This window comes from Pezoporus flaviventris, unplaced genomic scaffold (genome assembly GCF_033815535.1).
Source record: "Pezoporus flaviventris isolate CSIRO_AGI_PZ_B2104156 unplaced genomic scaffold, CSIRO_AGI_Pfla_v1 ptg000040l, whole genome shotgun sequence".
Classification (NCBI taxonomy): Eukaryota; Metazoa; Chordata; class Aves; order Psittaciformes; family Psittacidae; genus Pezoporus; species Pezoporus flaviventris.
In genome coordinates, this window is record NW_026892588.1 from 48,639 (window position 1) to 73,882 (window position 25,244).

Sequence of the window (25,244 nt, forward strand, 5' to 3'; positions counted from 1 at the left end):
AATGAAAACCTTCTACCCTGTCTTACATTACAACTGTATTTGCTTCCATATGCAAAGTCAGGTTTTCTGTTGTGCATTTTTTTGTTACTACCAGAAAGTGTTCATTGGAATTAATCTGTTTACAGTCTGAGCTTATGGAATATTTTGCTCTACTGTATTATGAAGTAACTTTTTTTTCCTTTGAAACTCTGAAAGACAAGGCCATCTTGTACATATAAGATACAGAAAATGTCTTATACACTGCATAAAATTAGTATTCTAAATATGATATGAAGGTTAGAAGGACATCTCAGTGTCTTTAGCATAGACTTGTGGATATTGCAAGCAGATGTTGTCAACCCTTGTGGTAATGGGCTGATGTGGTAAAGCTACTTCTTTCCCTGTATTTAGGCAGCAAGAGGTTACTATGAGCAAACGGGTGTAGGTCCTCTCCCTGTTGTGTTGTTCAATGGAATGCCTTTTCAAAAAGATCAGCTGGATCCTGATGATCTGGAAACTGTGACAATGCACAAAATCCTGGAAACGACAAGCATCTTCCAGCGAGCTGTGTACCTGGTAGGTGCAGAGCTGAGCTCTGACTTTAGAGAGAAACAACAATGGGAAAAACTTAACTCAAAAGACCCTGAATAAATACTATATAAGACAGCTTAACTTGCGTCAGTTCTTGGTTTGGGTTTCTGTTGGTGGATGTGGGTATTTGTTTGGGGTGTGTGTGTGTTTTACCTTATTAAGGCAAATAAACGTGAAATAACTAATACTACTTTTTTTCTTCTTCCTTCAGGGTGAATTATCTAATGACCAAGATGTGGTTGAATACATCATGAACCAGCCTAATGTTGTTCCAAGAATTAACTCAAGAATTTTAATGTCTGACAGAGAGTACCTAGATTTGACAGGAATGAGTAAGGGATGCTTTTAATTGCATTAAACCTGATAGATCCAATTTAAATACTTCTGCTGTCCCAATGGAAAGCTCTAGTGGCAAAGTATTAACAACACCCCAAGTGATGTTCTAGCCCTGGGTGAGGAGAGATGTTACATACAACAGCAACATTAATGTCTACGGATTTATCAAAACAGGATCTTGGTTTGATTTTATATAAACCTTTAGGGGAATATGACTCATGAGGCTGAGAAATTAGCAATGCTAGTAAAAGCCAAGTACAGTAATATGATGTATACAGCAACAGCTTGGTTCTTATTTCTAACCTTCTTTTGAGCAGAGATTGACAGTCATCTTTGCAATTAAGATTTAGAATTTGTCATGTCTAAATGTATTAACACCTGGTGGTTTGACTCTGCAGAATACTGACAGCATAGCAAAACCACTTCTAAAATTACTTTTTTTGAGCTGCTTGAAAAGTAGTAACACAGTGGACTTTAAATGTATATTATTTACATAAATTAACTTCAACTAAGTGAGACTTAAACAGTTCTTTCAGTTGACTTCTGCATATTCTGCATATCAAATACGCCATGTAGCTAATGTAACTTAGGAGACAAAAAGGTAACCTATGAGACAACAGAAATATATTCTTCAGCTTAACAGTGGAAATGAAACATAAAAAGCAAAATTGCAAGGAACAAAATGGGATGTGGTCTTAATGTTCAAGTAATAGTAGTGATTTTTCTTTAATTTTACAGGGAATAGTTGCTTTGGCATCTAATACTTTTTCTCTTCCTCAGGTAACTTTTATGTAGATGACTTTGCTCGATTTACCACATTGGACTCCAAAGATAAGACATCTGCTGTTGCAAACAGCATGACCTACTTAACAAAGAAAGGTAACATCTGCAGTGGATTATGAACCTAAATCTAATTTTATGTGTGTTTCCCAGCATGAGTACAGTTCTCAACACACATGTTGAGCTTTGGTCAGGTCTGTGGGTAATGGTACAATCCAAGTGTTAAAGAGAAAGATTTAATTTTTTTCTTATAAGGGTGAAACAAGAATGTTCTCTGCTTTAAACACAGCCCAGCCTTCAATGAATAATGAAGTCCTACCCAACCTGCTCTTGCTATATTGCACATGACTGCCAGAAATGCAGCAGCATAAGCTCTGATCCTGCAGTGACACAGACTAGAAAACACAAAAGGGATTGTAACTCTCCATCCCATATCTCAAAATTACTTAATGTTACATGGATTCAGAAGAAAATTGTTACTGCCCATTATATGACAACACCCAGTGTGGTCTGTGCTAGTTTTTTTGCTCCAGTGCATGTACTGCTTGTTTTCAATGACAACATTGTTCTACTGCAGTTATACAGTCTTGTGCTAAATCTCATCTGTACTTCTCAATGTGCAAAATGCATGCACAGACATAATACAGAACTTAATCAGGCCTTCCCTGTATCCATTTCAGTTAGGTATCACAAATAAGCTGCTGTCATTTGAACCGATTTCTCTTGTTCCTACCTGCTGTCTTTACTAGACTCTCAGAAGTTTCACCAGTACTGTCTCCAGCCATTGCCACCTGCATGCACTGCCTTAGACGTTCCCATTGCTCCTTCTGTCTCCTGATTGCCTGCAGTTCATGTTCAGTCACTTTGATCTGAACAAGTTTCTTGTTTTCCCTTTGTAGGTTATTAGTTAAACCTACACTCCTGCATTCTCATGTGAAAGTCTGCATGGCTTGACAGTTCTGGGTCACTGCCTCTTTGGTCACTTAAGATATTTAATAACTGGTATCTGACTACAGCAATTCCGTAGCACATTTATTTTCTAAAAAAATAGGAAAGTTATACATGCTGTTGGCTCAGCAGTAGTACTGAAACAGCACCATTTGGATAGCTTTTAAAGAGGGAAGAGAACATAAATGGGTAACATTCAAGTTGTCATAGCATGGCAGTTTTGCAAAGGGTGTTCAGAATGCCACCTTCAGGGTATGGAACTGGTAAATAAAGCATTGATCTGGTAAATAAAGCATTGATCTACTTGAGGGGAACAAAAAAATCAAAGATTATTCTAATAAAATTAGTACAAACTCGTTGCTTGCTGGACTTCAACTCTAGTTGATTCAGTTACGTCCTGTTCAGTGCTGCAGCTTCTTGATGCACTTTGGGATTACTATCACATTATTAATATTTCTCTCCTTTCCCCCTTTCCTTTCTGCTTTTTGACCAGGAATGTCTTCCAAGGAGATCTATGGTAACTCATGCTTTAGCATTTTATGTGTTGTTCTGGGAATGTTCTGGATCCTTTATAACACTGGCTTTAGAACCAGCGGGAAGTGAAGCAAGCGTTTAAATGCATGTTTGCTTCAGCACTTTTTTCTCTATGCAAAACTGATTTTGGGAACTAACAGCTTCAGTACAAAGAAGCAGAATATTGTACCCTAATTGGAATCTCTATTTATAGGTTCCTTTATTTTTTCTAAATCAAAAAGGTAGCAAACAAAAAATTATGAGCTTAGAAACAGTGGTGCATGCTGTCCTAGGTGGGTTTTCTGAATGAGGCAAATGAAACCAATGTAATACCAATACTATTATCTTGCCAAACGTCATTGCTTAGCTTCATCCACTGCTTTCCTGTGTAATCTTACTTGTTTTGAAATCTCTGCATGTGCATCATATTTTTCCTCCAAATGAGGAAAACCTGAAGCTTTCCTTCCCTTTACCCTCAAATTTCTCCCACCCCTGTTTTAAATTGCAGATGACTCCTTTGTTAGACCAGTTACTTTTTGGATTGTTGGTGATTTTGATAAACCTTCAGGAAGGCAATTACTGTATGATGCAATTAAACATCAGGTAGGTGATGTTTTCATTTGAACAGGTTAGCAGTGCTAATAAAGCAGTAGGTAGAGGATTGAAATACACAGGTTGTGCTTCTTCCTATTGTATGCCCTGGGGAGATGGGTTCTCCCTGCAGCATTTCTAAGTTGCAGCCTCATTTTATCTGTAGAGGCTGGGATACCGCTGACCTTCTCGTACTAGGACAAAATCCCCTCTTGGCGCTATGATAACACAACAAAGAAAAGTTGTTCTTTTAAGCCCATGGTCCAAAATTGAAGAGGTCTGTGTTTTGGTTTGGAGATGAACATGAGCATTGCTCCCTGCCTCCTTTGTTCTGGGAAGGTAACTGAATTATAAAAATAGATAGCACTCCCGAATCACTGTTTTGCCAGACCTCTTAGCGGTGGCCATGGTCCCTGGTCTCTTATGTAACACAGTATTATCTACAGGAGATTACACTGGTGCCTACATGTAAATTAAATACTTGATGTTAAGTTAGTTCACTCATCCTTTTAACCTTGTGCTGTTATTTACCTAATTTGGAATCTTGTTTTCTGGTTAAGAAATACAAAAGCTTTTCCTATAGTGTTTATTGTAATAGTCTTCTCATTTAAACTACACCTGAACTCCAAACCTTTCCTAATGCATGTTTTGTTAAACACAGAAATCCAGCAATAATGTTCGAATTGGCATGATTAATAATCCTAGTAATGATCCAAATAGCCAGAATACTGTTGTTGCTAAAGCCATATGGGCAGCTCTACAGACACAAACATCAAATAATGCCAAGAACTTCATCACCAAAATGGCCAAAGAAGAAACTGCAAAGGCACTAGAGGCAGGAGCTGACATCTTGGAATTTGCTGTTGGGGTAAGCATGTTTGTTGGCAATTACAAAGGCATGGTACTTCACTTGTTCTAATGATTTAGTGTGGTATGCTCATATGCAAAAGATGCAGCAACAAAAGAAAGTAACACTGTTGGGTTTGCTGCTGCTGTTCTTTTTTTGTTCTGAAAGGCAGACTTACCTAAACATAACAGGCCATCTAAAAATAAAGTAAATCCTCATACATATCAAACCTATGTAACTTTGAAAAGCAAACAGAAATGCAGATTCAGGGATCAATTTGAGTCAGCCAGGTGTTTCTTGGGGGGTTAAGAGAGAACTATAATCCTTTTAAAAAGCTAGAAAAATCCTTAGATTTCTCCAAGTAGGTTTAAAAAGAGGCAAGAATCACTTAAGAACAGAAGAATGGAACAACTGGTCTGAGCAGCAACAATTACTAGGGCTGTGGCCATACATGTCAGAAGTCGGGATAACGTTTCAAGGTGGCAGGCAAGAACAAGGTATAAGACGCCAAAGAAGAGGGACTGGGGATAAATTTTAGCAAGACATAAAGATGCTTGTGAACGGGAACAAACAGGGTGCATTTAAACAAACTGTGCAAAGTTGTACCTTTCTTTTGATTTCAATGTCAAATATTCTTTTCTCTCAGGGTATGGATACCAATATTTTCAAAGAAGCCTTTGAATCTCCCAAGGTGGACTTTATTCTGTCCCATGCTGTATATTGCAGAGATGTTCTAAAGCTGAAGAAAGGGCAGAGGGCTGTGATCAGCAATGGAAGGGTGAGCTCAATCACCAGACAGTAAAGGAGATGGATGTTGCACATGTGGGCAAGAAGCAGACCTTGGTCCACAGGGTCTAGGGATCAGATGGAGTGTCTGAGCCTTCTGTAGGTCTCATCAGTCTTTAGGACTGCTTCCAGTTTGATTTATTCAGACCTGCATGACCTGTTGTTTGTACTGTGTACAGTTAGTTGTTGGTGTTTTGCATAAATTCAGCTCTCTGAATAACAGAGTTGCTTTCATGTTGGCATTAAACTGAGTCCAGGGGTGGAAAGGGATGATAAATTTCAAAGACTGTGCTGCTACAATTCACTGGGCAAAACACTGCTCTCTCTGGCCCTGACCAAGGTGCCCTTGTCTCCTTCCACTGGCTCTTTTTACAATAGATTTAGCTTTAGATTAAGAAAATGGTGTTACAATAGTATTTCACTGCAAGTAATGAAACCCAGCTGTGTACAGCATTAAGCTTTCTTTTGTATTCTGATTCCTAGTTAGGGGAAAAAAAAAAAACCTAAGTTCCAGTGGTTACTGTATACTTCAATGGGTTAAAAAAAATCAAGTGATGAGTTGTGGTATTTTTTTTCTCTTATTAGTAAAATAGCAGGAATTGTCTAGGTAGCTTTTAAGTCCTGGAGGCTAGAGGAGTAAGATTTGCTGGAGTCTTGCAGGACTGCTGGAATTGGCCTGGTGTTCTATTGCCCCTTCAAGACGTAGTACTGCAGGTATAATTTAATATGGCTGACTTTTGCAAACCAAGCACTCAGTGAAAGTTTTAAGTGTATGTTTTATGCCTTAGTCTGGGATTCTTGGCTCTAAACAGTAAAGATTTATTTGTTAAACTCTGCTGCTGTTGACATTAATACCAGCCTAAACAGTTAATACCCACCAATACTGGGCTGAAGTATTTATTTCATGTATCTTTGAATTTTGTTTCAGTGTTGCCTTTACCTAATTATGCTGATCCTGCCTTTTTTTGTTTTGTAGATTATTGGCCCATTAGAGGATGCTGAGATGTTCAATCAGGATGATTTTCATCTCCTTGAGAATATCATACTAAAGACATCAGGACAGAAAATCAAATCTCAGATTCAGCAGCTGGGATTTGAAGAAGATCTGTAAGTATAAGTGAAAAAAGTGGTAGTACTCTGATAATGTAACTGACTGCAGCCTGGAGAAAGCTTTATCAAGTACACTCTGGCTGGTGATTTAAGTCAGCTGTCACTGTAAATTTGAGAGAATTAATTAATTCAGGAAAAGCTGACAGACCTTTAAGTTACAGCCCTGCTTCTTGGCAAAGCTGTGATGTACAAATCAATTTTCATTGAACTTTCAAGAGGTTTTGTCTTTAATCTTGAAAATGTATTCTTAAAATATTAGACTGAAAATTTGTGGGAATAATTAAAAGGAGGAAGTTGTCAGAAGTAATTAAATCTCTTCTAGTGATAGGCCCCCTCTTGCTCAAAAGTTTCACCACGTACAGGGTTGCTTCCTAGCTCTTATAGCTGCAGTGTAAAATGGGAAGACTGCTGTGAAATGAGGGTTTGATCTAAATGGCTTACAGGTCTAAGAGAGGTTGGTGAAGTTCAGGAATGCAGTGCCTGTATCATGGTTGACCTCTAAAATAAGCTGTTCTGTAACTGTCACAGAGTTAAACCCTTTGGTACCCTTAGTAATAAGGCAGCAGCCTGTTTAAATTAATGGCAGATTAACCCTAAATATGTTTAATTCTTCAGGACTTCTGTGGATAGGTGTAGCAGAAGTGTTAGCTTGTGTTATCTGAACTCAGTCTGCCTCTCTTTTGCTGCTAACTGGCAGCAGTACATGAATTTTTTTTTTTCTGAGTATCTGTAAACTTCCCCCTACCCCCATTCTTTCTTTTCAGTGCAAGTGACTTGGTCATGAGAGTGGATGCTCTTCTTTCTGCTCAACCAAAAGGAGAGGCAAGGATTGAATACCATTATTTTGAAGAACGATACAGGTATAGGATTACTGGCATTTGCTGAGCAATATGCTTCTCCTTTGTCTTTTATCACTCCCATTGCTTTATGCTGCATTTAACTTAAAAAGTCCAAGTAACAATAGGAAAGTTTCCAACAATTTTCAGAGCACAGTGAGATTCCAGAAATTATTTTTATCTGTCTACCTATCTCTATACATGTACATGTGTATTTTTTTTTTCTCTAACTAGTTTCAGAAGGCACACAGCATTTAGGAAGCAATTTGACTTCAGAATGAGATGGACAGTGTTTTTCCTATGTGTATCCATATGTTTGATACTTTAAAAATGTTTTTTCTTCTGTTTAGTGCAGTTAAACTGAGACCAAAAGAGGGGGAGACATACTTTGATGTTGTGGCTATAGTTGATCCTGTGACCAGAGATGCTCAAAGACTTGCTCCGTTACTTCTGGTATGCATGTAATGTTGTGATGCATTTTATGGCCATTTCAGAAAGTTGTCTCAGTTCTGGAATTTTGGAATGTGTGCCTTCTTCCTTGACTGGGTGGTGACCTGTGGCCTTCTGATAATGCCTCAGAGTTGCACCATTTGTTAGTGAAAACAATTACACTATGCTACACACCAACAAGCTGATGCTTGGATATTGTCTAGATAGCTTTTAGTTCCACCATTTTAACAGTTTAGTTTGCAGTGACTCTGTTCTTGAGGAACATCTCTACATCTCATAGAATTCCTTCAATGTGAGGGAGCAGGCAGATGTTCTTAAAACCACCAATTTAAAGTTGGGTGTGGTAAGCAAATAATGAGAAGGGTGGATGGAGAATGAGCAGGTAACATGCCTCCTGGAGGTCCTGTCTATGAAAACAGTCATCAGCTTTCCTAGTTAGCATTTTAAGGGATATCTTTTTCTCATTACTTTAGGTTTTGAACCAATTGATAAATATGAACCTAAGAGTGTTTATGAACTGCCAGTCCAGGCTTTCTGACATGCCACTGAAAAGGTAAGCAATGCCGGGGTCAACAGGAGAGAGAAAGAAAAACCTGTTGGAACATGCAAGCACAGAAACATGGTCAGGCATCTTAGAGGACATCTCAATAGCTGCACTGAGCTTGTTTATATATAGCATCATTTCCCACAGAGAATTTGTGCATAGCTCGAGGTAATTCTGCTGGTTTACAAGTTGGATGCTTTTTATTATTTATATAGATAAAGTTAACTTACTAATCTTAATGGTCGAGTCTTGCACATTCTGTTTGGTCCTTCAAGATGAACACTGATCTGTTCTAAGGTCAGCACAACCTGTGTTGCTTGGAGACACTGGAGTTCTGGGAAAGCCGATGCCATCGGCAAGTTCATTTGAGAGTGGAATATTTACAAAGTTTGGCAGAAATATGTTCTAACATTTTCTTTCTGAAATTGCAGCTTTTATCGCTATGTTTTGGAGCCAGAGATTTCTTTCACAGCAGATAACAACTTTGCTCCAGGACCAATTGCCAAGTTTTTGGATATGCCCCAATCTCCATTGTTCACTTTAAACCTAAATACTCCTGAGAGCTGGATGGTGGAATCTGTTAGAACCCCATATGACCTTGATAATATTTACTTAGTGGAGGTAAGAGAAATCAACATGTTCGTAATACTGCATTTAAATGGTGTTTTTCCAGGGCTTATTTTTGTAATGGGAAAGAAATACGGAATTTTAAAGTGCTGTTGAACATATAACTGTGGATATTAACACCTTTTACATTTGCACCCTACATGTTTTCTAGATGGAATGCAGGTAAACTGAAGTTCGCTATTCTCAATTACTCATGGGTGCCTGAATCACAGGTTGAAAAATACTGCAGGATTGAAGCAGCTCCTACAGATGCTTTGAGTGTGTATATAACATTTCAGAGTGTCCTGAGCTAGAAACAAAGAAACTCGTTGGGTATTAAATAACTTCAGTTTGCTAGTTGAGGAATTCTTTTGGGTTTAGAGCTCCCTACAGCTCATGGCACAGCTAAAAATAAGACTGTTATGTTTAAAACCTTCTTAGAAATTTTGAGGTAAGATCTAAGTCCTCTTCCAGAGAGTAAATTGTACTTACTTCCCCTTGCTCTGAAAAGCCACCAAACTGGTTTTAGCTGCCCTTTGCCTTCATAGCTTTTGTTGTTGACAAACTTTCCTGTGGCCCACAAAAGGATATGCAGTATAAATAAAACCGTAAAACTGGTTCAGCTGAAATCCACTCACTTGCAGTAGGTTTAGGAGCTGAGTGCTGCCGGAACAGGCCTTGAATTAGATTGTTAGAATAATCATCTGGGCAGTGCTGCCCCACATGCATGGGGATAAGATAAGAAGGAAAGAAAGATTGAAGGGGCTGATGCTAAGCAGAAAAATGAGCTTTAAAAGGAAAAAAGAACATCTGTATGTACAAGTTGATGATTTTTCACTAATCTTTAATGGGATGGATAATTCGGTGCTAATAATCATTAAAATTAGCAGTTAACAGCAAGAGGTTAGTTTTCAGCTCTAGAAATAGTGGGCTAGTCAGTGGTTACAAAACGCACTACACTAACAAGTCATGGTGGGCACTAAAAACAATTCAAAATTAGGACATCCGTATGTGATACAAAGTAGAAAATTCTGGATTTCATGGTACAATGTTACAATAATAAATGTTAAATGAGGCCGTCAAATAGTCTTGTCCTGAAAGAAGCCATTATTTCATTGCCCTTGAAGAACTGCAGATATATATATATATGCATATATGTATATTTATCTGCCATACATGTAATGAGATTGTCAAACCCTTTAAAACTGACCTCTTGAAAAGCAACACTCTGTATAACCTTGTGGTCACTACAGATGTGTGTTACTTTCTCACTGAACATTATATTATTAATCTCCTCTTCTGCATCTGATATTGTTTGGGAATATGATGCAGTATAGTGGTAGAGTCCAATATTACTTATCCTGTACTAGTTATTCCAAAATTTAGGAAATCAGGTGTTTGTTCATGTGTGCTTTATTTTTCTTGTTTAGTTTTGTTTGGGTTTAGGGGTTTTATTTGTTTGTTTTTCATCTCTTAACTGTAAAACCATAAATGAACCACCAAATCGCTGATACTACTATGCGTTTCAAGCTTGACTCCCATGCCCTATCTTAGATTAACTGAAATGAGAGAAAGGGGGATTAAATGCTTCAGGCATTTGAAGTACCATCCAAAGCCTCCAAGTAAACAGTAGCTTTACTTTTGCAGGTGCACAATTTCTAATTCCTCATATGCAGCCTGTTGGCGCTGTAGCAATTAAACTGTCATTTTGGATGTGCAATGGCAGAAGATGCTTTGTGAGACCAGACTGATGTTTTGGTTATGTAGTGTTCTCAAGCTACAGCCGAATTTAGCCTGGTAGGGATCTAAGTTGGTTTTGTGTTGGTTTTTTTTTCTTTTTATTTTTCTCGGCACTTTTTGGTGTAGGAAAAATGGAACTGGTATTTCTGACAGTACCCTAGCACTCTGTAAAGAGTAATGCAGTGCAAAACAAATATTTATTTCAGGTGACAAATACTAGATGAGACTACCTTTAAACAGGTTTAGATTCAAAGTCCTGGAGCCCATCATAACTTTTTATGAGATGCCAGACCTATCACTCGACTACATTCTCAATAAAATGCTTAAAATATAAATAGTAAAATAGAGCAACAGTCCTTCTCTTTTCTTACCCTAACATCTTACCACTTGAGATTCAACTCTTTTTGGTCTTAACAATGTGTGTGTGAAGTCTGTCACTTGAAGGAGCTGAGTTCTTTGAGCCTTTTTAGGTATTTGCTGGTAAAATTAAGTGTTATTTAATAACTGTGGCTATTTTAGAGAGTAACTGAATCACTAAAAATTTGCACTTTTGAGCTAGTGCTGAATTCAACAGTATCTTTTCCTTACAGGTGGACAATGTTGTAGCTGCAGAATATGAATTGGAGTATCTGCTTCTGGAAGGACACTGCTATGATATTACTACTGGACAGCCACCTCGGGGACTCCAGTTTACACTAGGAACTACAACCACTCCAGTCATCGTTGATACCATTGTTATGGCCAACTTGGTAAGCATTCAGTTGAAACTGGCAGCAAATAACTGGTCCTCCAGTCAGCACAATCACTTGCATAAACTATGAAGCATTTTCTAGTATGTGGGTTATGGATATGTGGCATTACTTACACTACGAAGTTGCTCACAAATGTACCGGAACCACATCATTCCTAACTCTGATGTCTAAAAGCTTGCAGTGTAGTTAGATGTCTCTTACCTTTTCAAGATGTACCCCTTTCCTTGCAGCTTGCCGAGAAGAGTCTTCTGGAATATCTTAAAATGATGCCAATGTTCTTTAGCAACCTCTTTCCAGGGAAGGTCTAGACAGGGTACTCCTTAGACCATCCATTCTGGTACTGTAAGCCTCAGGTGGGCAGCTGTCTTGTTTTGGGACCCATTTCTTCAGGAGACCTGTGGAACATATGGAGAGAGTCAGCAAGAATAGCTGACATTCTAGAAAATAGCAGAAGTGTGAAAGAATGGGAACTGCTTAATTTAGTTGAGGAAAGGTGATGGAAATCCAGGAGTGAAGGGGTATGAAAAGACCAGGAACATGCCCTGGGCTTTTTTTATTACTTTGTATTTTTTATATATATATATGTATATTATAGAAAGCAGACTGGTTCATGAAATTGCATGCACAATAGAAAACTGGAAGGGACATAGAAGCATGACTACAAATATTCATATCCTCTATAGGTGCAATAGTCTAAATCATAGAAGAAAATGTTCAGATCTGGAACATCAAACTCCAACAAGATGTGTATACAAAATTTGCATTTCACATTGTAATTTCTTAAGTTCTGCAGAAAAGATATCTGTAACTATATGAGATGAATTATGTTACTGTTTGCTGTTGTAGATGAAATACCAATCTGTAGAGCTTTAGAAATTATTTAGATTTAGTTTTGTACTTTAGTTTTGACTTTTCATGCACTGGACTGTAGTTACCAATGAGTGTTTTGAAATCCACTTACTCCCTCATGAAGACAAGCTTTTGCATAAAAAAGCTTGCACTGTTCCAAACAAGGCACCCTGAAGACTCTCATCTATCAAACAATGCTAGACTTTTCCATATGCCTGTCTCCAATGGAAAAAACCAACAGTTTTGAATAGAACTTCCGGGATTTTTTTTCTCCTGTTTTTAAGGACTTTAATGCTGTAAGGTTATGTTAATCAGCTGGCTTACAAATAACTATTTCCAGATTTAAACAGTGGGTCAAAATACATGACTTAAAAACTTGGTTTTCTACATTTGTGTTTTCTGGAAACAGACAAATACTCTTTTTGCTTTATAGGGCTACTTCCAGTTAAAAGCTAATCCTGGTGCATGGACTCTAAGACTGAGAAAGGGCAGATCTGAGGATATCTACAGAATATACAGGTAGGACAGTTAAAGCAGTAACTCAGTCTTTCTCTTGTGAAACTTCTGAGCTAGGTAGGCATTGTAATATGTGAATCTAAAAGTTCCCTTGCCACAGTGTAGTGAACTGAACAGCAGGGTACATTTTGTAATGAACATAAGTTATGTGAGATGAATGGAATTCATTCATTTTAAAAAACGCAGTAAGTGCATGTTCAGATACTTGTATTTGTTTCATTTCCACATCTCAAACCTGTTTTACAATGCTAAGACTTAAAACCATGTAGAAAAATACATAGAAGAAAAAGAACACATTTCTGCATTGTAGTAAAGGTCAGTATTTTACTCTATTTTCAGCCATGATGGCACAGACTCTCCACCTGAAGCTAGTGAAGTTAGTGTTGTTCTCAACAACTTCAAGAGCAAAATTATTAAAGTGAAGGTGAGTTCAAAAGCTAGAGCTTCTCTTAAAAAACATTGTTTGACCAATAGTGGGGAAGAAACTTTGATTAAGGCCTGATGATCTACGTCCTACAAGCAAGCACTTATGGCAATTTATGCAACATTCAATAATAAGAGAATTATCTGTAGACATGGTTTTGGTATTTTGAGACAGGAGAGAATAACATATAGTTGCTGTTCCATTTGTATGCCCATGAGAAACAATTACGCTCATGTTTTACTGACTCAGTTGTGCTTGTGACTTCAGAAAAAAAGTCAGTTTTGTATGGACTGTATACATATGGTAATAAATATTCAGTGTATCCATTGAGCCAGTATTTTATCTGTTACAGATAAATTTTATTCATCTGGCAATAAATTATTTAAATAAAAGAAGGATTTTTTAATTTTATATATATAAATAAGAGGTAAATTTAAAAAGGTAAATTAGTAATTTGTCTTTAGGGTTGCCTATCAGATAACAAGAGCTGAAAAGATTAAGGAGGTCAACTGGTAAGACAAGTGATGGTTATCATACATCCGACTCAGTAGCCAGTAATACCATTTAGAAACATAAGGGGGAGGGGGAGCATTAGTTGGTTTCTTTTTTTCTTTGCCAGTCTCCGTCACCAAGAACCTCTCTGCATTTTAACTATCTAGACTAACATGCCTTAGGTGTCTGAAAACAGCTTTGCCATCCATTCTGAAAATGCTGATTCTCTAAGCAGCTTAGGTTACCTGTCAGTTCATTCTACTGGGCAGAATTCACATGGATACAAACAGAGCTAGTATCAAAATAACTCTATGGCTGTTTGTGAGTTGTGATTCCAGTCACTAAAGCAGTATTATATGCTTTACAGGTTCAGAAAAAACTGGATATGATGAATGAAGATCTACTAAGTGATGGTACCAGTGAGAATGAATCTGGATTTTGGGAATCCCTCAAATGGTAAAACTAATTCAATAATAACCTGAAACTCTCTTAAAACTGGAAAACTATTTGATGATAGAGTTTCATCTGTGATATTCCATCGCTATCTACTAAGACTGCTTGAATTTGGGGCTATCTTTCATAGGGATATCTTTCGTATCATTTCCTCTGCTGCTAGAGACCAGGGCATTGCTTTGCACCTGCTTGCCTTCCCTTATCCCCACTGCTACCTGGGAGCCTGTGAACATAGTTCATTTCCAGCAGCTGCATCTCTGCCAGCAATCTTTCAATTGATGTTCAGTGTTCACAGATAAGCCATTGGTACCTCCCCCCTTGTCTGCAGTACCCTCTCTTGTGGAGAATAGCCTGACCAGCATGGGGGGAATGATACCAAACCCCACAGTTATACTGTGTTAAACCAACATTGTAGCAATTCATCATCTGTTGCACTCTTTCCTATACAGCTGTCCCTTACTCTCTTGTCCTTTATATAAATACATTTATCCTTTCAGGGGATTCACAGGAGGACAAAAGAATGAAGATGTGAAACAGGATAAAGATGATGTCCTAAATATATTCTCGGTGGCTTCAGGACACCTGTATGAAAGATTCCTACGGTGAGTCCTGCAGTCTCAAATGATAATGTGCCCTGATTTCCACAGAAGAAAGGTTAGAATTTGCAAGAATTTAAAAAAGCCCCAAAACTTTCTCAGCAGCTCAGAAGTCCTCTAGATTGTGTATAACATTCACATGCTCAAACCAGACTTGATTTAATAGATGGCATTGTCTCTGTCCTACATTTTCTCACTACAGTATAACCAAATCCAAATGTATTGTTAGGATACTATAGAATAAGTTGTTGCTTTGGAAAAGAACTTCCATTCTCAAAGGACTATGAAAGCCAACAGGCTGCATATTCTGACTCATTAAAAGAAAAAGATTGTGAGAGGTTTAGTTATTCTGTAGATAAAACCAAGCAATCTGCAATAGGCTGCAGCTACCCAGTTTTTCTTCATGTGTGAAGATCAAGTTACCTGTCAGTTACTAGACTAACTGCAGCTAGCCTAGCAATGTAAACCAGCAATCTGTAATCTGTGACACAGCTGATTTCTAGCAGCTGTTTCTGTAAATGCTTTATTTTTTTTCTTTTGATAGCATAATGATGTTGTCTGTGCTGAAGCACACCAAGACCCCTTTAAAGTTTTGGTTTCTGAAGAACTACTTATCACCTACATTCAAGGTTTGTAACTCATTAGAAATTTATTCTGTGGTGGGGAAAGGATTTGGTTTTCAAGTTGCAACCTCTGTAACATACTCCTGTGTAAGCACATACACACCTGTCTGTATACCTTCTATTTTGACAAAGAATCAAGTTGGTGTAAGCCGGCAATTGTCTAGAAAGCTGTGAGAAGTAACAGGCAAGTTGACAGTAGACTCATGCTGCGGGTAAATATTTAAGAGAAGAGCACATATTAGGAAAATCATACTTGAAATAATCTGAACTGACACAAGAAAGGTGTAGATTTTAAGATAAAATTCAGGGCTATAAACTTACATCTAACACATAAAGGTTGAAAGACTATAGGAAAAAAGCCTACCAACAAAGCAATACTTGTGACTAGGTGTGGAGGCAGCCCCATAAGAGGAGACAGTAAGACCACATTTCAGGCTGATGAGGTTACATGAGTGGTGCATGGTAAGGAGTGGTGCAGGCTCTAGATGAGTATACCTGAAAATATTTATGGATTATATGTGAGACATCATAAAACAAACAGCAGGATTCAAAATAGAAACCATAGGTAAATGAATGTTAAGAGATTGCAACTTGCAGTATTAGGAAAGAGCATTTCTAAGAGAACCTTACATGTTCAGCATGAACTCAAGGGGAGGAAATTGGCAGTGTCCCTGTTGGTTCAACCATGTGCTGTGCTATGACTGCTGTAGTCAATCACCTCTTGCAGTGGTACAACAAAACGCTTCCTTCCTCTCTTCCTAATGGCTGTGTTGTGTCAGCATCCCTTGACTAAACTATACTCTCTCAGTGTCAGAGGAAGCCTCACAGATGAGAATGTCAATTGCTTTGACTGTGAGGCTAGTTCTAGTGAAGAATTTCTCCAAATTACTTTCTCTCATTTCATTATTCCCAATTTCACTGCTTTGTACAGCCCTAAGTAACAGTTCTCCCATCTGAATTATTTTTTATGATTTGAGTAATGCATTCTTTTAAACTGATCTGCGGATCACTATAAAATGGCTCATAAGTAATTGTGTGGGGCAAAATGCCAAAATATGTAGTTGTTTGATGGCAGCTGGCTTTATAATTTGTATTGATTGTTCAGTTTGGGGTTATGTCTTTGAAGTAACAAGGAAACTATAGTTTCTCTTTGTGGTATTTCATTTTCTAATGTTCTGTGCCTTACTATAGGACAGAAGTCTGCCTCTTGTAATGAACTTTTCTTTTTCCTGCAGAGGAACAAAGAACTGAAATAAGCTACTTTTTTCCCCCCTCCCTCTGCAGGAGTTCATCCCATACATGGCAAAGAAGTATAACTTCCAGTATGAGCTTGTCCAGTATAAATGGCCACGCTGGCTTCATCAGCAAACAGAGAAGCAGCGTATTATCTGGGGTTACAAGATCCTCTTTCTAGATGTGCTCTTCCCATTAGCTGTTGATAAAATCCTGTTTGTGGATGCTGATCAGGTAACATAGAGATTGAAATTACTCTGCATTTTCTTTTTTCTTTAAGAACAGTATGTTCTTGAGTACAGTTTCTGTTATTGGAAAGGTTACAAGTTTGAGCCCTTTGCAGGCACGATTGATGGTTGATTCTGTAACTATAGCATGCTTCAGTGAGTGTTATTTTTCCTTCCTGTTCCCACAAAGATTGGTTTTGTTGGCCTGTACTTTTCTTTTGGCTGGTTCCTCATTCACTCACTCTGAGTCCAGCCAGTTTGCCAAATAGATTCTTGTTTCACCCTTCCATTTTCCAGTTGTGACTGTTCTCCCAGCCTGCAGCTCACTTACCACATACGGTATTTTCTTAAGTCACTGAACACCTTCCCACCCACCCCACCCCCCCCTCCCCGGCTTCCCACTTGGCCAGACTTGAGTGGCTTTCAGAGGAGCGGGAGGGCAAATCCCCTGTGCATGAAGCCATATTCTGCTGCAAAGCAAATGCTATAAGGCTTTGTACATGCTTATTGCCTGGAGGGTTTGGAAGTACAGGATACATTATTCCTTCAAAAAGATACATGAAGCTGAGAAGTACAGATTATCAACACGTAAGTAAAAAACGCCTTAGGTGTTTTGGCATATGTACAGTGTGATCCTATGTCAGTTAAAACCATTACAACTTAAGTATCACCTAGTATAGATTTTAATCTATGCTGCTTTCATTTGAGACACTTTTTGTTGCATTTATAGAAGAGATATTAATGCATTTTTCCCACCAGAGTGATATTTTTAAAGTAGTATCACTGCCACATCATCTGCGTCAAGAAGACATTAAAAAGCCTTCATCCCTGAAGGGTGTGTGAACTTTACAAGAGGAAAGGATACAAAGGATCACAGCAGAGTTCATAGTGAGAATTCTTGCTGCTTATTAAGCAATAATTTGGTACTCCAGCTGTCAGACCAACCCCTATCAGTTTATTTTAAGCTCTATTTTAGTTTCTCCAACTCTAAGGGCAGCTTTAAAACACCTTTTGTGCTGTTTCTGTACTACATATGCACAGTGCAAAAGACAGAAGGGTATAATGGGTAATTCTTCTTCTGTTTGCTCAGTTTGAATTAAATCCTGACCAGCATTTCCAAAGAACTGGTGATTGGCTTCTGCCTTCTAAATAAAATGTCCTTTTCCTTCAGATTGTGCGCACAGATCTAAAGGAATTACGAGATTTCAATCTAGATGGTGCTCCTTATGGATATACTCCATTCTGTGACAGTCGAAGAGAAATGGATGGCTACAGGTTCTGGAAATCAGGATATTGGGCAAGTCATCTAGCTGGAAGAAAATACCACATCAGGTACTGAAGAATTCATTTTTTTCCTAATAGCGGGGGGAAGCTTTTGCTACTGCTTAGAACTAACAGAAAACTAGCTGAGGTGAAAACAACGTTGCAGTGAACCACTTGTTGCTTACTGTTGCCTCTTTAAGGTTCCTTTGCCTATGGTCCATTTGAAGCCCTAGGGGCACTGAAGTCACTTTCAGTATGCTACAACTTTTACAGATGAAGAACTGAAGTGTTAACTAACCAGACATCTTCATTTGTTAATAACAAGTGTTGGAAGAAGGGACTGCATGACAGCAAAGCTAAGATAGATTTGTTGGAATTTTTTTTGTATGTGCCATGACCTCGTTAGAACTGCTTTCCTGCCTTGTCTTAGATAATTTGATGTACTGCTACCAAGAGATTGTTTCAGCATACTGTATCTTGGGGTTTACTGGGGCTGCAGTAAGTTACCTATCAGTCAAATGTCATTACTAATTGCATCATCTCCATATAGTGCTCTGTATGTTGTGGATCTGAAGAAGTTCAGAAAGATAGCAGCTGGAGATCGACTCAGAGGACAATATCAGGGTCTTAGTCAGGATCCTAACAGTCTGTCCAACCTCGACCAGGTGTGTTTTTATTGGGTTTGTGTTGCTTTATGGGCTATAATGGCAGATTGTGTCCTCTCCTTCCCTGGCCAAACTTCAGTCACAGCCAGATACCAATAGCAGGTATTGATAGCATCAACCATAACAGCTGGGTGGAAACAACACCTTACCCTTAAATGTCTTAAGACTATCAAATTTTCCAGTATACTTCTAGACAAATACATCACACAACTGGGTATTTGTTTCTTGGGCTGTGCACTGACTTAACACCAAAATAAGACTTGTATTGTGGCAGATGATAAAAATGAACACTAATGTTTTAATCAGTTAGGAATGGTTTTCCAAACTTATCCAGTACAGGTTTGATACTAGATTCATATTATTGGTTTACTATTGTTTGCTAAATAACTGATTTTCAACAAAGTAAGATTAACAGTTATAGTATGCAGTTTTTTCCCCAAAGGACTTTGTTTGGAATGAAATGTTGATTCAACATATATTTGCACTGGAAAAAAAAATAAAAAAAAAAAAAATCACACTTTACAAAAGTTAAACTTCTCTATACTATCTGGTTTGAGGGTTATTCCTCCTACCCTGCACATACTAACTCATATTCTTCACACCAGGATTTGCCTAACAACATGATCCACCAGGTGCCAATTAAATCACTGCCACAGGAGTGGCTGTGGTGTGAAACATGGTGTGATGACTCCTCAAAGAAGAGAGCAAAAACCATTGATCTGGTAAGTACAGTATGGCTCCCTCAGTCTTATGTCACAAGAGTGACCAGTTTTAGAGGCACTTCCCTAACTTCAGATCTAGGTGCCTGTACTGTTACCTAAATGTTTCCAGCACTTCTGGTTTTTTCCTTTAGCTTTTGTATTTCTCTTACCTGGAGCAGTGGCATTACTGTGAATTTGGAAAGAGACTTTACCCTGTACTCCGCCTAAACACAGGCATGCGTGGTTCACCAACAACAGATGGCAGTCCAGGGAGGGGGAAGCATACCTCTCTTTAGTAAATTAACCTTTTTCACATGTTAAGTATCTGAGCAGTTCTTATGTTTTGTTTGCAGTGTAATAACCCAATGACCAAAGAGCCCAAGTTGCAAGCAGCAATGCGTATAGTTCCAGAATGGCAGGACTATGATCAAGAAATCAAACAGCTCCAAAGTCTTTTCCAGAAAGAAAAAGAAACGGGAATACCAGCTGAGATGCCAGGACAACATACACACGGTAATCTGTCAGGCAGTTTCTCTACTACTTCGAGGTTTTTCCTATCTGGAGTAGTGTTAAGTTGCATACTTGCTCACTGTTAAGCTTGCACGATGCAAAAGCTTACATGGACAAGCTGTTAAATAATGTGTATTTTAATAGGACAGAAAGACCTTGGTGAGCAAGGCTGGTGTAACTTCACCTGCTTCTGAAACGTAGAGAACAGAGAGCTCTATTGCACGCTTATTCCAGTTCTGTTAAAGACCCTCACTGTTTCTGCAATTTTATGACCTGGCCTTATCTTAACCCTTAATTAAAGTGCCACTATACAGAATGGGTATGAATTGTACTTCAGTCACGGGTAACCTTGCAAAGAACAAGCCTTTGGCTGTTTATGTACTAATTTTCAAACTAATCTCCCAATTGAGGCAGCTGGAAACGGAATGTTCATTTTTCTCTCCTCTTTAACAGATCCAGCAGCACATGTGGAATTATGATCCATGGAGAAAAAATTCAAGTTAGACTGTTTCACAGACAATTTTTATACGGAAAGCTAGGTTTTCTTCTGGTATGTCTGCAAAACTGCTGAATAACTGAATGGGATGATGTATGCATTTTTATTACTTGCCTTTGGGTTAATTTCTGAATATGAAATAGGATCGGGATTGCTGGAATTAGCAGTACTGGTCTTTTGCACCTGTGGTGGAGATGAAAGAGCCCAGGATGGAATTCGGCATTTCAGAAACAAAACTTCAAAATCCACTGGAAAAGCCAAGAGCCTGTTCCTTCAGCTGTTGCTGCCTCCACCACTGATGAAGATCCTGTTAGCCTCAGATCTGACTCCAGAGCTTGGAAATCACAGACCTATTGAGCCACTGGCTAGAACATAAGTCCCAACCTCAACAGATGGAGATAATTTTTCCAGGTACCATTAAAGGTTCAGACTTATGCCTTGAATGGGATACTGTTTTATCTGCAGGGTTTCAAATGGTCTGAATTGCTTCTCAGATTTGTTCAGTATGCCCTTGGTTTTGTAAAAAAAAAAATCTAGTATTACTTAGATTTTCTATTTCCTGTCTTCATTTACTGGCCAATTTTTGATGGTTTGGCTTAATGTAAAGCTATCGCAATCTATTAAAATGTCCACCCAAATACAAATGCCTACACTTACAAAGTGAGCTAAACATGGAATTTGACACCCTAGCCCACCTGACTTGAATCAAAGTGCCCTCCCTCCTTCCTGCTCCAAGTTTAAATTACTCTGCAAAACTGGTAGGGCCTTAGTATTGCTGTGGTTCTCTGATTCACGAATGTGTTTTGTTATGAAATCTGTGGAAGCTTGGAAGTTTATCATCTTGTACATTTCATTAACTTTATTTTTCTTCAAACAGATGTCACATCAATAAAAACTTTGGTGTTCTTAGGTCTTAAGCTTTAGTTCACGCTCAGTCCTTTGGGCATCATTTCTGCTTGCACACTTGACAGTCCTAATTTGATTTTGGGGTTTGTGAATATTTCACCTGCATTTGTTTTCATTCTGTGCCCAGACAAGACACAAGAATTAATCATCATTCATATCATTCATATTCATGTCAATTTTTAAAGGAGATAATGCCACAGTTCTGTTATGAACATACCAATTTAAAAAACTCAAACCCCGTTTCCCTCATTCTGTAGGATTATTGTCTGCTCCCCCAAAACGTCGAGAAGTTGAAGAGTTGAAATTTAAGAACTCAAGTAGTATTTCTAGCAGTAAAATATAATTCCCTATATACTGGGATCGTTTCTGCCTCCCATGTTTTTATACAGATCAATGTTCTGTGCTGTAAGAGCATCACACTAAAGATAATCCTGACTTTATAAATTCTTCTAAAATTCTTCTATTATACATACTGTAGATGTTTTTGAGGAATCTAAACTCTCTAACTGCTGGCTTGAACTGTTCAATAGGGCAGCTGAACAGAAAAGCAACTCTTCTCCAGCCAGCTCAATAAAGGGCCCACATCCCTAACCCAAACTCTTAAAAAAACATGTTAAAAGAAAGACCTGGGATCCCCTAAACACACATTGCTGGCACTAGTGACAAGGTCAGTAAATTAATCAGGAACACTGCCCATACGCCTCTGGTGGGTATCAGAAGTGGGTGATTCTAGAAAGGTATTGGAAAGGACAGGTTTATAATCTCCCCCTCTCCTGAGGAAAAGCCTTGCGAACATGGGGGGCTGGATATCAAACCAGGAACTTCAAGAGTATGAGTTATCAGCTGAGGTATTTTCCACCCTGTGAGTTTCTAAATTCAGAGTCTCCCTACTGCTCTCTAAGTTACAAGTCGCTTATGCTTTCCATCAAGACTGTTCCAGTTAAGGACAAGCAGACTTTAAAGGGATTTTTCTTTCTTCTAGTGCAAAATGCAATTATGTGCCTGCCCACCAATTAATTACATATTATGTTGATTAGCCTGTTCTAAACAGATAATACAGCACATGTAAGACTACCCTTTCTGTGTTCAGCTACCACATCTGCCTCTCTGGAGCACATGGAATGAATAGCACAGGATCAGGTAGGCAGCAGCTGTCCAACAGTTTCATTGAGGGCAGTAGAGGAGAACAGTTTAGGATGAATGGTGTGTGAGCAGGGAAAGACTCTGCCTAAGCCCTCAGAACAAGAGATGCCAGTTTTCTGCAAAACAAGACCCTCTCCTATCTAGAGCCACATCTTGCTGCCTATATTATTTGAAGCTAAAAGATAAAGAAGCAAGTAACCTCTGAAATTCAGCACAAAATTTACAATGGTCTGTTCGGAGTTGAATAGGGAGCAAATATTCTTAAATGTCAGCTATAGATTTCTCTTTTTTTTTTTTCCCCCAGTTATGCTCTTCCATTTTAATAATGAATGTATGTACTTAACTCCCCACTTTCTTTAACTGTAAGATCTAGGAAGCCATGGAGGATATTTTTGTTCCCTCTGGTTAACAGAGACCATGCTCTTCTGGTTCAGCTCTTTTTAAGGAAAAAAGATAGTAATAAATCAATTCACCACTGGTACAGAAAGAAACCATGAACATGTACTGTGATATTTGGAACCTTTTCCAGTATTCTTAAGAGTCCTGGACCTGTTCTCAAGTACATTATAAAATGCACACGGTACTAATCATTTTGAATGTGAACTGCTCCAGTTTCTTCCTGGGAAGCCACTATTTATTTGCACAGAACAGCAATCATACAGGAGAACAGTCACTTACTGTGAATCTGTGCACAGTGCTCAACTGGGCCACAAAAGAAAATTTCTAACAGGTCCATCTAGAAAGCATCTCAGAGCAAGTTGATTACTGAAATAGAGCTGCTTCTGATCATACCACTGATCGTCTGCTCCTCTAAACTATTAAGACTGATAATCAGAAATAGAAAAGGGGGATTACAGAGGTCACAATGTAATTTTGGATCCCTCAGACTAGAAAGGCCACTTACATGAAAAAGTGATGACACTGTTCCCAGTCTTTGGATACAAGCAGCTTGCCCTCTTGGTGAAAAGAGTCATACTGAAAAACACCCAGTACTTTATTTTAAAAGGAAGATTTCACTGCCTTGCTAGAGAACAAATAGCAGAGGAATATGTTTTTAAGATTTTTCTTTCATTTAGCTCTTGGGATGTAAAGGAAATGTAAGGGGTGGGACATGTACAAAGCAATGACAATCTTAAAAAAATGATTTAATATAAACTGTTTTGCATATCCAAATCTTCTGTAGTCTGTTCAGGAACATACCCTAACTCAGTGTAGCACTGATACCTACTTACCCAAGCCACTGGGAGTTGTTCTGTATTGAATGTTACCTGAACTGAGATTACACTGAGTTTCCCAGTACATTGGCAACAATAATATCCGTCTACCCTAATAAAGCCTTTTCTGTTCTTTACCCTGTGTCTCTCATGTCACTTAACTTTGGGTCTGATGACGGATGTTTTAATGGAGTTGCTTACAGGATATTTTTTACTTGTATTCAAGTGTTAGGATACTGTTGAAAAGCTTCTAGAAGAGAAAATTAAAGAGTTACTCCAAGCCAGTTCTTGTTAATTGTGGTATTAAAGTAACCCCTAAACTGAAAAACTGTCATTAAATGATAGAAGTGTTTTACACTTAAGGTAGATTTATATATTTTTCAACTTTACCTGTTAAAAAAAAAACAAACAACAAAACAACAAAAACCAAAAAAAGCAAACAAAAAACAACCAGGTGCTTCTACGTCAGTTTTGTTCATTTGATTAAGTTTTACACTAACAAATCCATAGCGAGCACTCAGAGAAGTTAGGATTTTCTCAAATAATAATTTCAACTACAAAGCTGTGTCTGCATCTGTTTCTGTGGTGGGAATGAATTCCAAACTCTTATGGGACTCTTGTGAAAAGCCTCTCAACCAGAGTATCTTTATTAATCAAAGAGCTACAAAATAGACTGTTTTATACAGAAAGCTCAGTTGTATGCCATAGAAATATGTATTTGGTTTCCTGCAGCTGTTTGAACTCGCACAGGTTTGGAACTGAGAGCAAATCCTAGCAGACAACTGAAAGGGGATAAAGGAAGCAGCCAGAAAGAATAAATACATGCCATATGCCTATTGCCTCCTCAACCAAGAAAGGGTTTTGCACTACCCTTCTATTTATCAAAGTAAATATTTAAGCATGTGACTGTATATAAACAGAATCACAGAATTACAGAATGGATACATGGGTTAATGTCCGAGAGTGATTTTCCTCCACCCCCAAAGTGGTGGGGGTGGGGAAAGGGAGGAAGGGATGGGGACTAATACAAGGAACTTACACAAGGAGTTAGAACTATAGTTGAGAAAAACCCAGTTTCTTTATGGCTTGGTTCAATTAGAAGGTGGCAAGCACTGCAAGATGCTTGTATTCTCTCATGGTCCTTTTTTAAAGGCCATGAGAGAAAAAGGAAAGCAGGTACTCGAAAAGCAGAGGTCCAAGGTTACCTGAGAGTATTATGAGGTGAAAGGGTACCTGCAGAACCAGAAATACACACTGGCTGCACCCCCTTGCCTCTGGCATATCAGATCTACACTGAGTAAACCTGTGACCACAGCTTTGCTGGAGCACTAACTAATCTCTCCAGAACAAAGCATGGCAAAACTCCTCTCACCTCCGTGTTCCTCCATGAGTAGCATTTGATTTTGATATAGAGAGCCATCCTTTAGTAAGGAAGCATGGTACTTCTACCAAAGAGTTTAACAAAGAATTAAAGCAGTACTTTACCCAAAGCTCTGTTCAGTGCTGCTTCTGGTATATTCAGCA

The 25,244-nt window shown here is 38.3% G+C and overlaps 1 protein-coding gene across 5 annotated transcripts in view; it reads left to right on the forward strand.

Annotated features, from left to right (window-relative positions):
• Positions 1-23,857, forward strand: part of UGGT1 (UDP-glucose glycoprotein glucosyltransferase 1) — a 44,249-nt gene extending 20,392 nt beyond the window's left edge. For 2 of the 5 annotated variants that reach the window (XM_061465382.1, XM_061465383.1), the window contains exons 19-42: positions 391-555; positions 782-902; positions 1,687-1,785; positions 3,128-3,151; positions 3,656-3,750; positions 4,400-4,606; positions 5,232-5,363; positions 6,348-6,478; positions 7,246-7,341; positions 7,668-7,770; positions 8,241-8,320; positions 8,743-8,932; positions 11,248-11,406; positions 12,692-12,777; positions 13,114-13,198; positions 14,058-14,146; positions 14,641-14,745; positions 15,284-15,368; positions 16,647-16,829; positions 17,994-18,154; positions 18,636-18,750; positions 19,356-19,472; positions 19,805-19,964; positions 20,106-20,323. In XM_061465382.1, the coding sequence (XP_061321366.1) occupies positions 391-555; positions 782-902; positions 1,687-1,785; positions 3,128-3,151; positions 3,656-3,750; positions 4,400-4,606; positions 5,232-5,363; positions 6,348-6,478; positions 7,246-7,341; positions 7,668-7,770; positions 8,241-8,320; positions 8,743-8,932; positions 11,248-11,406; positions 12,692-12,777; positions 13,114-13,198; positions 14,058-14,146; positions 14,641-14,745; positions 15,284-15,368; positions 16,647-16,829; positions 17,994-18,154; positions 18,636-18,750; positions 19,356-19,472; positions 19,805-19,964; positions 20,106-20,155 (2,838 nt within the window). In that variant the 3' untranslated portion in view covers positions 20,156-20,323. Of the gene's footprint in view, positions 1-390; positions 556-781; positions 903-1,686; positions 1,786-3,127; positions 3,152-3,655; positions 3,751-4,399; positions 4,607-5,231; positions 5,364-6,347; positions 6,479-7,245; positions 7,342-7,667; positions 7,771-8,240; positions 8,321-8,742; positions 8,933-11,247; positions 11,407-12,691; positions 12,778-13,113; positions 13,199-14,057; positions 14,147-14,640; positions 14,746-15,283; positions 15,369-16,597; positions 16,830-17,993; positions 18,155-18,635; positions 18,751-19,355; positions 19,473-19,804; positions 19,965-20,105; positions 20,324-20,414 lie in introns of those variants that run through there. The other 3 variants (XM_061465384.1, XM_061465385.1, XM_061465386.1) reach the window with 3 other exon arrangements.
• Positions 23,858-25,244: the final 1,387 nt, after the last annotated feature.